Source organism: Parambassis ranga, chromosome 3 (genome assembly GCF_900634625.1).
Source record: "Parambassis ranga chromosome 3, fParRan2.1, whole genome shotgun sequence".
In the NCBI taxonomy this organism is placed as follows: Eukaryota; Metazoa; Chordata; class Actinopteri; family Ambassidae; genus Parambassis; species Parambassis ranga.
The window spans coordinates 25622987-25637824 of record NC_041024.1 but is presented as its reverse complement, the minus strand read 5'-3'; the positions used below and the strand labels follow the sequence as shown (position 1 = coordinate 25637824).

Here is a 14838-nt window from a genome sequence, read left to right as displayed (position 1 = left end):
TCGTGTTCTCCATTTTTATTGCTTATTATGTTCTGGGTAGTATTGCTTGCCCATCACTTCAATGGTTGTCCTAGAATCACTTTCTGTTCAACAACCTTGTAATAGATTATATTGCATTTGCCTGCAATTGTTGCTGTGCTCTGTTCTGTTATTAACAGCTGCCTTCCTGTTGGGTGCCACTCACCTTGTTCATGACTGATTTGGCATATTGTTGTCACGGGGTTACAGGTTCACTGATATCAAATAGAAATCAAATAGATTGTTTACGGATGTGAACACGGTTCTATGAATAAAGTGAACCTGTAACCGTCTAGGTCACTCTCTTTTGATGATTGGCTGGGCATTGCCCGACGGATAGAAAGAGGGTGTGCATACGCATGTCATTCATATACATGTAGTTACAGGGTTACAGGTTCACTTTATTCATAGAACCCTGTCTACATCTGTAAACAATTGATTTCTAATGGACTAACCTAGTGCTGTGCTTTGCTTTGGGAAGGGAAACCAGTGCTGTCCTTTACACATGCTCTTGTGAAGGTCTGCCCTTCTGTCTGGAGCTAGGTGGTCTTCAACTATTGTAGTGTGTTGTCTTTCAATAACAATCTTGGTGGAGCCCAGACTTCTTGGTGAAGCCTCAGTACTTTCAAACTCAGAAACAATCACATTGGTGAGACATGTTAGTAATAAAATAATGGCAATAAAAAGGAATGTTGTAGCAATTATTTATTTGCTCTGTGTACAAATACAGAACAGAAACTAAGCTTTAAATATGATTAAATATGATTGTGTATGTGTTTGTGTCGCACAGATTTATCGGCGTTGCTGGTTGGTGTTCAAAAAGTCATCTAGCAAAGGACCTCGTCGTCTGGAGAAATACCCTGATGAGAAGGCAGCCTACATTAGAGCCTATCCTAAAGTAAGTGTGTGTGGTGTAATACAATATGTGAAGGGTATGAATATGGAACGGGGAGCCTGCACCGCCTGCATGATCACTGCTGTGTTACACACCTCCCTCTGGTGGCTTCATGTAGTTCAGAAGGTCACAAAGGCTACAGTGATACCCTCATGAATACTGATAACAATAGTGATAGTTTAACATTTAACTTGTTGCCTAGGTGACCGAGATCAGCAATGTCAAGAATATAACACGTTTGCCTCGGGATACCAAGCGCCAGGCAGTAGCCATTGTGTTAACAGATGACACCTCACGCACCTTCACCTGCGAATCAGGTAATCAATGGTCATAAAAACACACACACCTTCTGTTTCCCTCTCTCTCCTTGTTTTTTGTATATATATATTATATATGTATGTATATTTTATGACTGTAAGTCAAATACAGTTACTCTCTCTCTGTCTCAGAGCTGGAGGCAGAAGACTGGTTCAAGACACTGTCAATTGAGTGTTTAGGAATGCGGCTCAATGACATCAGTATGGGGGAGCCTGACCTCCTGGCTGCTGGAGTGCAGTGTGAACACACAGGTAAAACTTAACTCAAAGACGCACAGTGGTAACGTTGAACAAAGAAGCAGTCCTCCATACACAATGTCAAGGCAATGACAGGCTTAAAACTAAACCAGTCTCACTGTTCTGTTGGTACATCCCACGGATGTCTTATATTGGAAACTTCCTAAAACTTCTTTCTGTGTTTCTGGATAAGGAACATAATTATCTTGAAAATTCCAAGACAAAAAGTTTACCTTAGTCTTCTGTAATGTAAGTAAAAAGTTGCTGAATTTGTGAATTCATTAGATCATTCAAATCTTGCAAGAAACTAGAAAGTGGAGACAGGCTGTTCATTGAAGTAAGTGTCCCATTTGTTCATTTTAATCCAGTTCTACAGTACAGTCATGGCCAAAAGTTTTGGCAGTGGCACAAATTCTGTGTTTTAACCATTATTTAACAATGGCTACCTCCAAAGAAACTTTTGCAGCCGTCATTGCTCTTCATCAGTGGCCTCCCATGCCAGGAAAGTGATGCTAAGAATATTGCACCTGAAAGAACTATTTACCAGATCATCAGGAGAGAGGTTCAACTGTTGTAAGGAAGCAGTGTTAATTTTGGCAGCAATTTTTGATTTAGTTTTTATTTTAGTCTTGTGACTAAAATGTCATTTGATTTTAGTCACATTTTAGTCATCAACATTTTTTTAACTTTTAGTCTAGTTTTAGTCGACTAAATATCAAAGAATTTTAGTCGACTAAATCTGCCGTGGATATAGTCGACTAAAATTCTATGATATATATTTTTTCATGAAATAATTAAGGTTTGAAGTGCAATAAAACAGGCACAGCTTTAACTTGTGTTATTTGAAACAAACACCTCTTTATTTTATTGCTATGATCTTTTCACAAAAGAACCAGTGAACAGTGAGCTGCTCTCCCTGAACACACTGTTCAGTCATGACCTTCTTCATGAATCCTCCATAACTACAGCAAAACACTTCAGTGACAACTTAGAAACAGTCGCATGCTGTAAAACCATCAGCAGCGGTGTCTTCATTTATAGATTTTGTCACGTGTATCTTTGAGCGGAAGTTAAGATGACTCGTCTGCAAATGTCGCTTCAGGTTTGTTGTGTTTTTACCGCTGATAGTCGCTCCACACGGTTTGAACCGTCTTGTTTGTCTTGACATCAAACGTGTCTGTGTGTCTGTTCTTCTCCTGTGTTGTGTTACCATGTATGAGGACGCCTTCTTCCAGCATCACGGGGGAACGTCCTTACACAGAGAGATCACTTCTGATTGGCTCTCTGCCGCCGTCTCCTGATTCGTCCCTTCCACAAACAAAATCTGCTCTGATTGGATCTCGTCTCCATCAATAATTTCGTCTCGTTTTTATTAGTTGACGAAAGTGTCAATTCATTTCGTCTTCGTTTTTGGCACCGTGCGTTAGTTTTTATTTAGTTATCGTCTCATTTTTATCAGCAAAAAAAGGTCGTTAACGAAAACTATGACGAAAATGATTCGTCAACAAAATTAACACTGTAAGGAAGGCTTTAGATTGTCCAAGATTGTCCAGCAAGTGCCAGGACCACTTTCTTCTGCGGACTCAGCTACAGAATTGTGTAGCCACTAGTACAGAGCATGCTCAGGAGTGGCAACAAGCAGGTGTGAGTGCATTTGCACGCACAGTGAGGCGAAGACTTTTTGACAATGGTCTGGTGTCAAGGAGGGCAGCAAAGAAGCCGCTTCTGTCCAAGAAAAATATCAAGGACAGACTGAAATTCTGCAGAATGTACAAGGATTGGACAGCAGACGACTGGTCCAAAGTTATTTTTTTCTGATGAAGCTCCCTTCAGTCTTTTTTCTTTTTGATATTAGGGGAAAACAAAGGAGAACGCTGCCATGCTTCCTGTGTTGTGCCAACAGTGAAACATCCTGAAACTATGCATGTGTGGGGTTGCTTCTCATCCATGGGATTGGGCTCGCTCACATTTCTGCCCAAAAACACTGCCATGAATAAAGAATAGTATCAAAAGGTCCTGCAAGAGCAACTTCTGCCAATAATCCAGGAGCAGTTTGGTGGAGATCTGTGTGTTTTCCAGCATGATGGAGCACCATGTCACAAGGGAAAAGTGATAACCAAGGGGCTTGGAGAGCGTGCCACAACGAACTGCAGAAGTTATGAAGAAAAAAAGTAAACACTGTAAATATTGACTCTTTGTGGAAATTTGATGTATTTGTCAATAAATATCTTTGAAAGTTATGAAATTATTATAATTTCAGCAGGAAGCAGGAAAGTTTGTAAAATGTGAAATTTGTGCCACTGCCAAAACTTTTGGCCATGACTGTATGTACTGTAAACATTTAACACAGTCACTGACGGCCAAGCTGATGCAGCAGCGTGATGCCTCTAAGTCTTATACAAACAGGAATTTGGTGCAGGACAGAGGTATCATCTTCATTCAATAATACACTTTTTACATTACAATAAGATAGGTAATTGGTATATATGTCATTGATTCAGAAAAAAAAAACTTACCCAGCTTAGGTTGTGTGAAGAGTTTTAGAAATTCAGGACCAACTCAAGGTTGAGTCACCGCTACTCCACATTAAAAGGAGCTAGTTGAGGTGATTGAGGTGTTTCAGACAGGAACACTGGGCATCTCTGTGTAGAACTGAACAAAATGCGGCCATCTGGGTGGAGGTCCTGAGGCTGATCTACAAATTACATCTCCCAGCTGGACTAGCAGCAAGGATCTCTTAGGAGGATTTTACAGTTTCCTGGTACCTTCTTCCTGATTAACCAAAGCTGGTGTGATTATTCAATACCTGCACCTAGATTGGTAAGCTTATAATCAATGATTTTTCGCCATTCCTGTTGAAAGTTTTTGGAACATTTAGCTGTGTCTGAGACTTTATGTAGCTGTCCAGTGTGGGTTTGAACTCATCCATACACTCATTTCACAATTTTTAACATTGCCTCTATCAATCAAAGAGATTGGGAATATGATTCTATATGCTCTCCACGATGATGGAAATGTTAGAACACATCTACTAGGTTTTCCAATACTGACTCCTCCAACCTAAATTATACTCCATGTAAAATCTTACATAGTAACACATCTGACATGCTATTATCTTTTGTCTCCTCAGAGCGCTTCAACGTGTTCCTCCTTCCATGTCCAAATCTAGACATTTATGGGGAGTGCATGATGCAGATCACCCATGAGAACATTTATCTCTGGGACGTCCACAACCCTCGCACCAAGCTGGTCACCTGGCCTCTCTGCTCACTGCGGCGCTATGGACGAGATGCAACCCGCTTCACCTTTGAGGCTGGAAGGTGAGACCGTTTTGTGCTGGGTGGGGGAGGGACTGTTGGAAAACAGCTGCATGCAAATGAAGAGACAGATAAGCCGGTCATTGATTAAACATCCTGTAAATTGTGAAATCTAATACTGGAACACTTCTTCCAAATCCTTCAATGAAACAGTGATTATATTATAGTAGTATAGTATAGTATAGTATAGTATAGTATATATCGTCAGTTATAAAATAAATAGTAATAGTGATTTAATAGTAATTAAAACAGAGGCAATAAGCATTGGAATAGTTCCAGGCATCATTTCACTTCATTGACTAGAGGACAAAACACAAGTTCTGTAGAGAGTAAGAGTTGTCAGTGCAAAACTTTGTGACAACGATAACCAGAGCATTCTCCACACTCCTTACATTCTTCTGTGCTGTGTTCTCTGTTGCTCACAGAATACACTTTTTATAATGCCCAACCCAACCCATATAATTAATACATAAACAAAAGATACAAGTCTTTACTTTTCACAGAATAACCAGAGTGTATCATATTTCTGGCTGTCTCATTCAGCCAGCCTATAACATGGTGGATATATGGTCATCACATACAGTATGGTACAGACGGTACCAATCACAGTGATACCTTCTCTACCTATACGCACATGTTATGGCACTTGACAGTGCACCTTGGTCATCTGATTAAAAGTCTAACACCCATACTGTCTCACTACCAGGCAACTCAGGTACACTGTTAAGTGCCATTGCACACGTTCATCTTTTACTCTCTCCTTTGTTATGTTTAAGCAGAACAATGCTTTGAAAAATCATCATCTTGTGGGCCTTGGTTACTACAGTATTATATTCTGCCCCCTTGCTGCAGCTCCTATAACATGGTGTGTATTCCGGGTTCTAAAACACTTCTCTTGAAGTCTATTGGTATTGCTGAAAACTGACATCGTTTCCTTCAGCCTTATATATGTCCTGCTAGCTATGTGGCACATCACATATGCTATCCATATGTGATGTGGTCACACATGAATCCACCTTGAATATACTCTACACAGGTATTGTTAGGTTAGGGACAATGTGCCTGTCTATAATTTCAGATAAATGCTCAACATTTATCAGAACGCACGTGTGTGCCTGCCTGCCTGTCTGTCTGTCTTGTGTACTCAGCTTACGGTCAGTCCAAGGACACCTGTACCTCACTGTCTCACACTTGTACACACACACACAGGTTCGTTGTGTGAAGAGATTGACTGAATAGATTAGTTGATGAATCAATGCTGGGCAGACCTTTATCTCCTCCTCTTTGATAAAACCTTGGTAGCTATGATTAGGTCAGGGTACAGATAATGGGATGTGTGTGTGTGTGCGTATGCGTGCATGTGAGTATGTGTGTCTGTGAGTATATGGCTGGTGGCTGTGGGGAAGCTGTAATCATTTGTAATGTATTCATTTCCAGCTTGTTTACTGCCATTTATTTTCATCAAGCTAATTTATTTTAACATTCTCACAAAATGGTCATGGCAATATACACACGTGGACAAAATTGTTGGTACCCCTCTTTTAAGGAAAGAAAAACCTACAATGGTCACAAAAACAACTTGAAACTGGCAAAACTAATAATAAATAAAAATTAACCAAGGTAAATCAGACATTGCTTGTGAGTTGTTGTTCAACATAATCATTTTAAAAAACAAACTACTGAAACAGGCTTGGACAAAAATGATGGTACCCGAGAAAAGATTGAAAATAATTTGACCACAGGGACATGTTAAACGAAGGTGTGACCTCTAACTAGTATCACAGGTGTCTTTAAACTTGTAATCAGTCAGTCTGCCTATTTAAAGGGTGACAAGTAGTCACTGTGCTGTTTGGTGACATAGTGTGTACCACACTGAACATGGACCACAGAAAGTGAAGAAGAGAGTTGTCTCAGGAGATAAGAAAGAAAATCATAGACAAGCATGTTAAAGGTAAAGGCTATAAGACCATCTCCAAGCAGCTTGATGCTCCTGTGACTACAGTTGCACATATTATGCAGACGTTTAAGGTCCATGGGACTGTAGCCAACCTCCCTTGACGTGGCCGAAAAAGGAAAATCAATGACAAATTGAAGAGACGAATAATTCCAATTGTAACTAAAGAGCCTCCAAGAGAAAGAGAAAGAGAACTCCAAGGTCAAGGTACATCAGTGTCAGATCGCACCATCCGTTGCTGTTCGTGGACTTCATGGGAGATGACCAAGGAGGACACCACTGCTGAAAGCACATCATAAAAAAGTGAGATTGGAATTTGCCACAATGCATAGTGACAAACCACAAAGCTTCTCGGAGAATGTCCTTTGGACAGATGAGACAAAACTGGAGCTTTTTGGCAAGGCACATCAGCTCGATGTTCACAGGCACAAAAATGAAGCATACCAAGAAAAGAACACCGTCCCTACTGTGAAACATGGTTATGTTCTGGGTCTGCTTTGCTGCATCTGGCACAGGGTTGCTTTGCTGCATCTGGCACAGGGTGTCTTGAATCTGTAGAGGGTACAATGAAATCTGAAGACTATCAAGGCATTCTGGAGCGAAATGTGCTGCCTAGTGTCACAAAGCTTGGTCTCAGGTCGCAGGTCATGGGTCTTCCAACAGGATAACACACAAAACACACAGCTAAAAACACCCAAGAATGCTAAGAGCAAAACATTGGACTGTTCTTAAGTGGCCTTCTATGAGCCCTGATCGAAATTCTATTGAACATCTGTGGAAGGGGCTAAAACATGCCATCTGGAGAAGGCACCCTTCAAACCTGAGACAATTGGAGCAGTTTGCTCAAGAAGAATGAGCAACACGAAATCCCCAAAGAGCTGAGAAGTAAAACAACGTGGACATAGAGGGGGCAGAAGACGACAGCTGAGGAAAAGAAGATACAAACCGTATCTTCCTTCTATCGTCATGGGTAATGTTAGATCACTGGGTAATAAGATGGACAAGGTAACATCTCTCACAGAGAGCGAGTGTGTGTTTCGTGAGGCGTCTGTAATGTGCTTTACAGAGACATGGTTGCACGACAACATACCGGACTCTACCGTGAGTTTAGCCGGCTTTCAGTTGGTTTGGGTGGACAGGAACTGCACCGAGAGTGGCAGGAAGAAAGGAGGGGGACTTGCGCTCTCCGTGAAAAACCTGTGGTGCAGCCCTGGACACATTACGGTAAAGGAGCGTGTGTGCAGACCGGACTTCCAACTGCTAGCGGTAAGTCTACATCCGTATTATTTGCCTAGAGAGTTCTCTCACGCCATTGTACTCTTTGTTTACATTGCTCCCTCGGCTCTGTAACAGCGAGGCTTCAGACCCTGCACCCTGATGCCTTCATAGCGATCTCTGGTGATTTTGACCATGTTAATATTAAATCAACTCTGCCCACTTTTAAGCAGTCTGTGGACTGTGAAACTGTGAAAATAAAACTCTAGATTTACTGTATGCTAATGTTAAAGAGGCATAAAGCTCTCCTGCCCTTGGGCAGATCAGACCACGACTTAGTACACCTCAAACCCCAGTATATACCAGTAGTACAGTGGCAGCCGGTGACCACCAAAACTGTACGGAGGTGGACACCGGAAGCTCTGGAGACCCTGCAGGGATGTTTTGAGGTGACTGACTGGGATGTGTGCTGTGACACTCACGGCAAGGATGTAGACACACTCACAGACTGTATCACAGGATATGTTAATTTTTGTACAGATTCTTTAATCTCCACCAGGTCAATACGCTGCTTTCCAAACAATAAACCATGGGTAACAATCTTCGTCATCTTCTACGCTGTAGTGTTCTGGGGCAGCAGGACGAAGACGGCCGACACCAACAAACTCAACAAGCTCATTAGGAAGGCTGGCTCGGTCCTGGGAGTGGAGCTGGAGTCTGTGGTGGAGGTGACGGAGAGGAGGATACTAAGGAAACTCCTCAGTATTCATAACAACACGTCTCACCCCCTGCACGACACACTGCTGTCCTACAGGAGCACATTCAGCGGTAGACTGAGACTACCGAGGAGCAGCACAGAACGCCACAGGAGGTCCTTCCTGCCAGTGGCCATCAGACTGTATAACTCCTCCCCTTTCTGTAGGGAGAAGAGCTAGATGATCATGTCATGCATCGCTTTCATTTCCTCCATGGGTCTATATTTGTATCCATGCATCATATATTGTGCTTATACTGGGTGCTGTACTCTGATTTGGATTTTAGTGACACTTATACTCTTATACTCTGTACTTAACTGCATTTAATGTAACTTGATACTTCTGGCACAAGAATTATAGAATATCTCATCTCATCTCATCTCATCTCATCTCATCATTTTATCTTAAAATACCTGTTGCCAGGTGCAGAAGTCTTATTGACAGTTACAGAAATTGTTTGATTGCAGTGATTGCATCAAAAGGTTGTGCAACAACCTTTATTAAGTTAAGGGTACCATCATTTTTGTCCAGGCCTGTTTCATTAGTTTTTGATGATTTTTGATGATTATGTTGAACAACAATTCAAAAGCAATGTCTGTCTACATACTAAAAAATGAAACTGTATAAAACATTATTTACAGCAACAGGGCTCCTATATCTATATATATTCTCACCCCTTCCTGGGTGGTGTGTCTTCCCGGGTCCTCTACCAGAGGCCTGGGAGTTTGAGGGTTCTTCGCGGTATCTTAGGTGTTCCTAGCACTGCGCTCTTCTGGACTGAGAGTTCTGACGTTGTTCCTGGGATCTGTTGGAGCCACTCTCTGAGTTTGGGGGTCACAGCCCCGAGGGTTCCAATTACCACGGGGACCACTGTTACCTTCACCTTCCACATCTTTTCTAGCTCTTCTTTAAGCCCTTGGTATTTCTCCAGTTTGTCATGTTCCTTCTTCCGTATGTTGCCATCACTTGGGATTGCTACATCTACCACTACGGCTTTCCTCTGCTGTTTGTCCACTACTACTATGTCCGCTTGGTTAGCCATCACCATTTTGTCGGTCTGTATCTGGAAGTCCCACAGGATCTTAGCTTGGTCATTCTCATTCACCTTTGGAGGTGTGCCCCATCTTGACCTGGGACCGCCAGGCCATGCTTGGCACAGATGTTCCTGTACACTATGCCTGCCACTTGGTTATGCTGGTCCATGTATATATAAAATATGTTTAATATGCAGCAAAAACAGAGTTTTGTAGTGCAGATTGTATATATTTATATTCACAGTATGTTTCAGTCAACTCTTTTGTTGTATATACAGGATGTGTGACAGTGGTGAAGGCCTTTACACCTTCCAGACAAGAGAGGGAGAGCAGATCTACCAGAGGGTTCACTGCTCTACGCTGGCTATAGCTGAGCAGCACAAGAAAGTCTTGCTGGAGATGGAGAAGAACAGCAGGGTGAGAGCCTGGCTAACAACTACACGGACATACACACACACACACACACAATAATATATTGTAAGCAATCACACATGTATTTATACAGTTAATAACACATAGTCCAATGCATCGGGGAGTGTAGAAAAAAGAGGAAGAGAAACGTGTCAGGAGTGTTTTGCGACAGAAGAGTGTCAGCAAGAATCAAAGGGAAGGTGTACAAGACTGTAGTGAAAGCAGCTATGCTGTCTGGTAAAGAGACTAGCATGGAGGAAAAGACAAGACGCAGAGCTGGAGGTAGCAGAGATGACGATGTTGAAGTAGCAGTGATGAGGATGGACAAGATCAGGAACAAGCACATCAGAGGGACAGCTCAGGTTGGCTGTTTTGGGGACAAAGTCAGAGAGGACAAATTGAGTTTGGACATGTATAGAGGAGGGATAGTGGTTATATTAGTAGAAGGATGTTGGAAATGGAGCTGAGGTCAAGAGGAAGGTCAAAGAGGAGATATATGGATGTGCTAAAAGAGGACGTGAAGTTAGTTTGTGAGAAAGAAGAGATGCTGAGGATAGAGTTAGGTGGAAACGGATGATTCACTGTGGCGACCCCAGAAGGGAACAGTTGAAAGAAGAAGAAGTTTTTTTCCTTGTCAATATTGGTTCTTTATTTTTGTTCTGTTTTACTGATAACATTTTTACCACTGAAGCACTATATGGAGTGAGATTTTATTAAACATGTGTCAGCATCTCCTCTAAAGCTCTTATTTTTGAAAACCCACAGTAAAAGCTGTAATTCCTTTGTGAATTAACCTAATATTGAGAACGATAGAATTACACACATAAAACACAGAAGAGTCAGAAGTAACAACCTGCACTTGGCGTGCTAGCAATGTAGTAAAAGTCTGGGTAGATGATGCGTTTGCGCCCCCTTTCTGTTCCATCTGGTATACATTTTATATAGCTGGGGCTACTTTCTTTACAGGTGATCCTAAATACTTTACACTGTGCATACTAATCCCTGGTGTTGTGTGTAGTTGCTATCTAAAGGTTCAGAGGCTGGCTCCTACCCCTGCACCCCGACTGTCATCCTGCCCCGATCTGCATACTGGCACCACATCACTGGAAACCAGGCCGGCATGGATCCTGGCTGTGGTAGGCCATTTTTCCCCTCACACAGTACCTGCACCTAATCCTAATCCAGCTCCGCACTGAGACTACACACTCTGTCCATCTTTCTGTTTCGGCTCTGTCTGCAGGTGGCGCTGCAGAAGACGAGCTGCTATCCACCCACCTGCCTCCTGAAAGCCACACCACGCTGCCCCTTGCAAACACACACAAAGGCTCCCATACACACTACCCCACCTACCCTGGACAGTGACACACATCAGAAGATGTGGACATTAAAAAAGAAGGCACAACATACACACATACCTGCATGCAGGCACACACTTGTTCTCCTATTAGTTTCACCTCACAGGACATGTTGTAGGAGCACTTAATCATGTCATCCTGATGCAGAAAGCACAGTGATACCTGAATTCTGCAGAGGACACAGGCTTACTTCCACGACTGCAGCTCCCACACTGAACAGGAGGATGTAGTTTTCACACGCTGACAAAATCAGCTTGGAAGACATGTGTTGTCTGCTATGTAAAGTGAAGACCGAAGGTTTTCAGTATGCTTTACATTACGAAGGCTGTCTTGGAGATGAAGAGCCTTAAAGACTGTACGGATGGTTTTGTACTGAATTTATATGACAGGTTTATTGACGGTTTATTTTGGAACAGGAACAGTGTTTTCTTGTGCTATCTAAATGTCAGTATAAGCATGGGGGATGCTTTTTTTAATTGACATAAAACTGTCAGAATCATACATTTTTTAAACTGAGAACAGAACGTTTTTTTCTTTTTTGTAATAGTACGGAACACAATGAATGTCTTCAGAAAGAATCCTGCAAAATATCACATTTTACAAGGAAGGCTTTTCATCCAATAGTGGTCATTCATGAAGTTTTACACTGTTTTGTTTGGTTGGTTGAAGTATATTTATGCCTTCACAGCTACCTGCCGGAATTTATTGGAGTTATTGAGGACTCAACATTCTTTGTCACATGTCACATGACTTGTGTCTTTTACAAATGCTGGGTGCATGGTAAGACAAGCAGAAGATGATATTCTAGCTTGAGTTACTCACCCAAGAGATGAGTTCCATATAACTGCCATTGGATTACTGTCAACAAGGCCCGGTGTGAGGGTGAAACACTGCGTGGACCCGGGGCTGCACAGTGCCTTAGGGCACACAGAGACTCTTGCTCTTATTAAGATCTCCATTGTACCAGTGCCAGCTAAGAATTGTTAGAAGAACGTTTGATAATTTCAATGTTTGTCTGTGTCTGGACCAATGCCTTTCATTCCGCCTATAACTGATGTGACTCTGCAGCTGCAGGATCTGTTAGCTGAGGGACTAAAACTGTGATCGATTACTTCATTTTCATAGAGTGGCTCCTGAGCTTCAGACCGTCTCTGGGATGTACACCTCCAAATAGTTACATGCTTATATTGAGCTTTATTTGCACAACACTGTCATTTTATTGTTTAAAGGTCAGCAGGAGAAAAGGGAAATGCATTTTGACAACAGAGAAGCATGAAGCAAAACTAATGCAGGGGTGAACCTACCAGTGAACTAATGAAACCTTATTAAACAAAAAAGGCACAGGGAGTATACCACAGAAGCAGTGGGAGTCAGGAGATCTGACAGACTTTGAAACAAACACAGTTTGTCGTAGTTATTTTAATGAGAAACATATTCCCAGTCAGGAAACGCAGTGCATTCATGTGCATTAGCGACCCACAGTCAGGTTCAGTTTTCCCTTCATATAAGTGGCTTTTATTGTCTGAAATAATATTAACATAATTAATATTAAGTTGAATGTTCAAACCCTCAGAACCCCAAAACCTACTACAACACTTTATCATGCATGTCCGCCCAAAATAAAGCATTAAAAACATCAGGTAAAAAATAACTTCTCTGCACTCAGAAATCTGACCTGCAGGCTTTCTGCAGTTGGTGTACAAAGTTAATAAAAATCAAATAGTTCAATATTTATAGCATGCAAGAGCTTTATTTTTTTCCTACTATTTGTTACACATTCATGTAATCAATCAAGATTGAAATTCAACATTCTTTTTGTTTTGTCTTTCTAACTGTGTTAACCTGCATAGGGTAGAGTTCTCTCTGCTTGTATCTATGATTGTGCTGTTTCCATTGAGATACAGGGCTTTATATTACTGTTAACGAGGTGAATTATGAAAAAAGGGAAAATCTGTTTGGGGTTCTGAAGGTTAATAATGTTGTCAGCTTAAAGCCTCCTCACAAATGTAGTATTGATGACATATTGATCAGCTGTCCAATTGTGGTAGAACTGTGGACTAGATCCATGTCTGGGGTGAATATGTGGGTGAAGTATATTATGTGTCACTCTAGTATCAATGACCTCTTCATACCCTGCTCCTGACCATTGACCTTGCAATTACCCCGGAGCTACATTAGACAAATGTTATCTTGCTAAATACTGCCTTTGCCTGTTGGTATGTTTTTTTGTTTTTTACACTGCTGGCTTACATGTTGAAGATCAATGTTTGACTGCTGCCTTTTGATTCTGTCATAAAGCTCTGACCACCTGTTACAACAAGATGTATCCTGAATAATGCTGGAATCCTTCTTTAACTTATGGTTTACAATATTTAACATGACAGGGCTAAACATTTTGTTGGTTGTTTACATGCTGTTGGTTGTGTATTGTGTAGAATCTGAGTTTGTTGCCCTCTTGAGAAAATCTTGTACATACTATTTATTTTGTGTGAAGTGTGTGAGAGAGAGTATGTGTGTGTCATTAGGGATTTTATATGAACGTGTATTCATATATTTTATATGAACATGTATTCATATAAAATGCAAACACACCATGTTTTTTTGGCACTTTGTAATGTTGAACAAGCAGATGGTAGCCGGCCACACTTCAGTGTTGCTACTTACACACAAGTCTGCACCTGAGTGAACAACAACATTTTACCGTCCTATCTTGCACCATCCCACTTTGTGTTTTGTGTAGAACAGTACAGAGGGATGTTTCATAAAGAAGGCTCAGACAGTCTGACTTAATGAGACATTAGCATTAAAAACAAACTGGATTTACTGCTGCTGCTGCTGCTGTATGACACACCCCTCTGGTCATATCAGCGACACCTAAGTGCTGTGGAAATGGTAAATGATAGCACTGACAGTTTCTCTCCAACATGGTCTGTAGTAGCAGACATGTGTAGTGTGTGTTTGTGGTTGTAGTGTGTTATCACAATGACTCAGTGTCTCAACACTTGTTATGGTCTCCCCTCAGCTTTGTAACTCACCCATTTACACTGTGTACACTAAGTGCATGTTTTGGAGAAAAATAAAGTTCATAACTTAATGGTGCTGCTTCTGATGTCAGTCCTTTCACTGCAACCTTTATGACTGATGTGACTTTTATATCATTTTATTTGCTGCTGATCTGCAGTAAGGAATGTGTAGGTGAGGGCAGCTGAAGGAGCAGATCCTTCCCACATCAGCATCCACATATGTGGAGACTTTTGTTCTTGGCCTGAAACCTGACACTTTTTCAGCTATCTTAAATATGGGCGTGCTGTTGGATTCCAACCGGGGAGC

The 14838-nt window shown here is 41.5% G+C and overlaps 1 protein-coding gene across 1 annotated transcript in view; it reads left to right on the top strand.

Annotated features, from left to right (window-relative positions):
• dok4 (docking protein 4) overlaps positions 1-13133 on the top strand; it is a 51152-nt gene extending 38019 nt beyond the window's left edge. The window contains exons 4-10 of the mRNA XM_028401858.1: positions 809-916; positions 1116-1230; positions 1363-1482; positions 4598-4787; positions 10021-10159; positions 11172-11289; positions 11394-13133. Of these exons, the coding sequence (XP_028257659.1) occupies positions 809-916; positions 1116-1230; positions 1363-1482; positions 4598-4787; positions 10021-10159; positions 11172-11289; positions 11394-11515 (912 nt within the window). The 3' untranslated portion in view covers positions 11516-13133. The remainder of the gene's footprint in view (positions 1-808; positions 917-1115; positions 1231-1362; positions 1483-4597; positions 4788-10020; positions 10160-11171; positions 11290-11393) is intronic.
• Positions 13134-14838: the final 1705 nt, after the last annotated feature.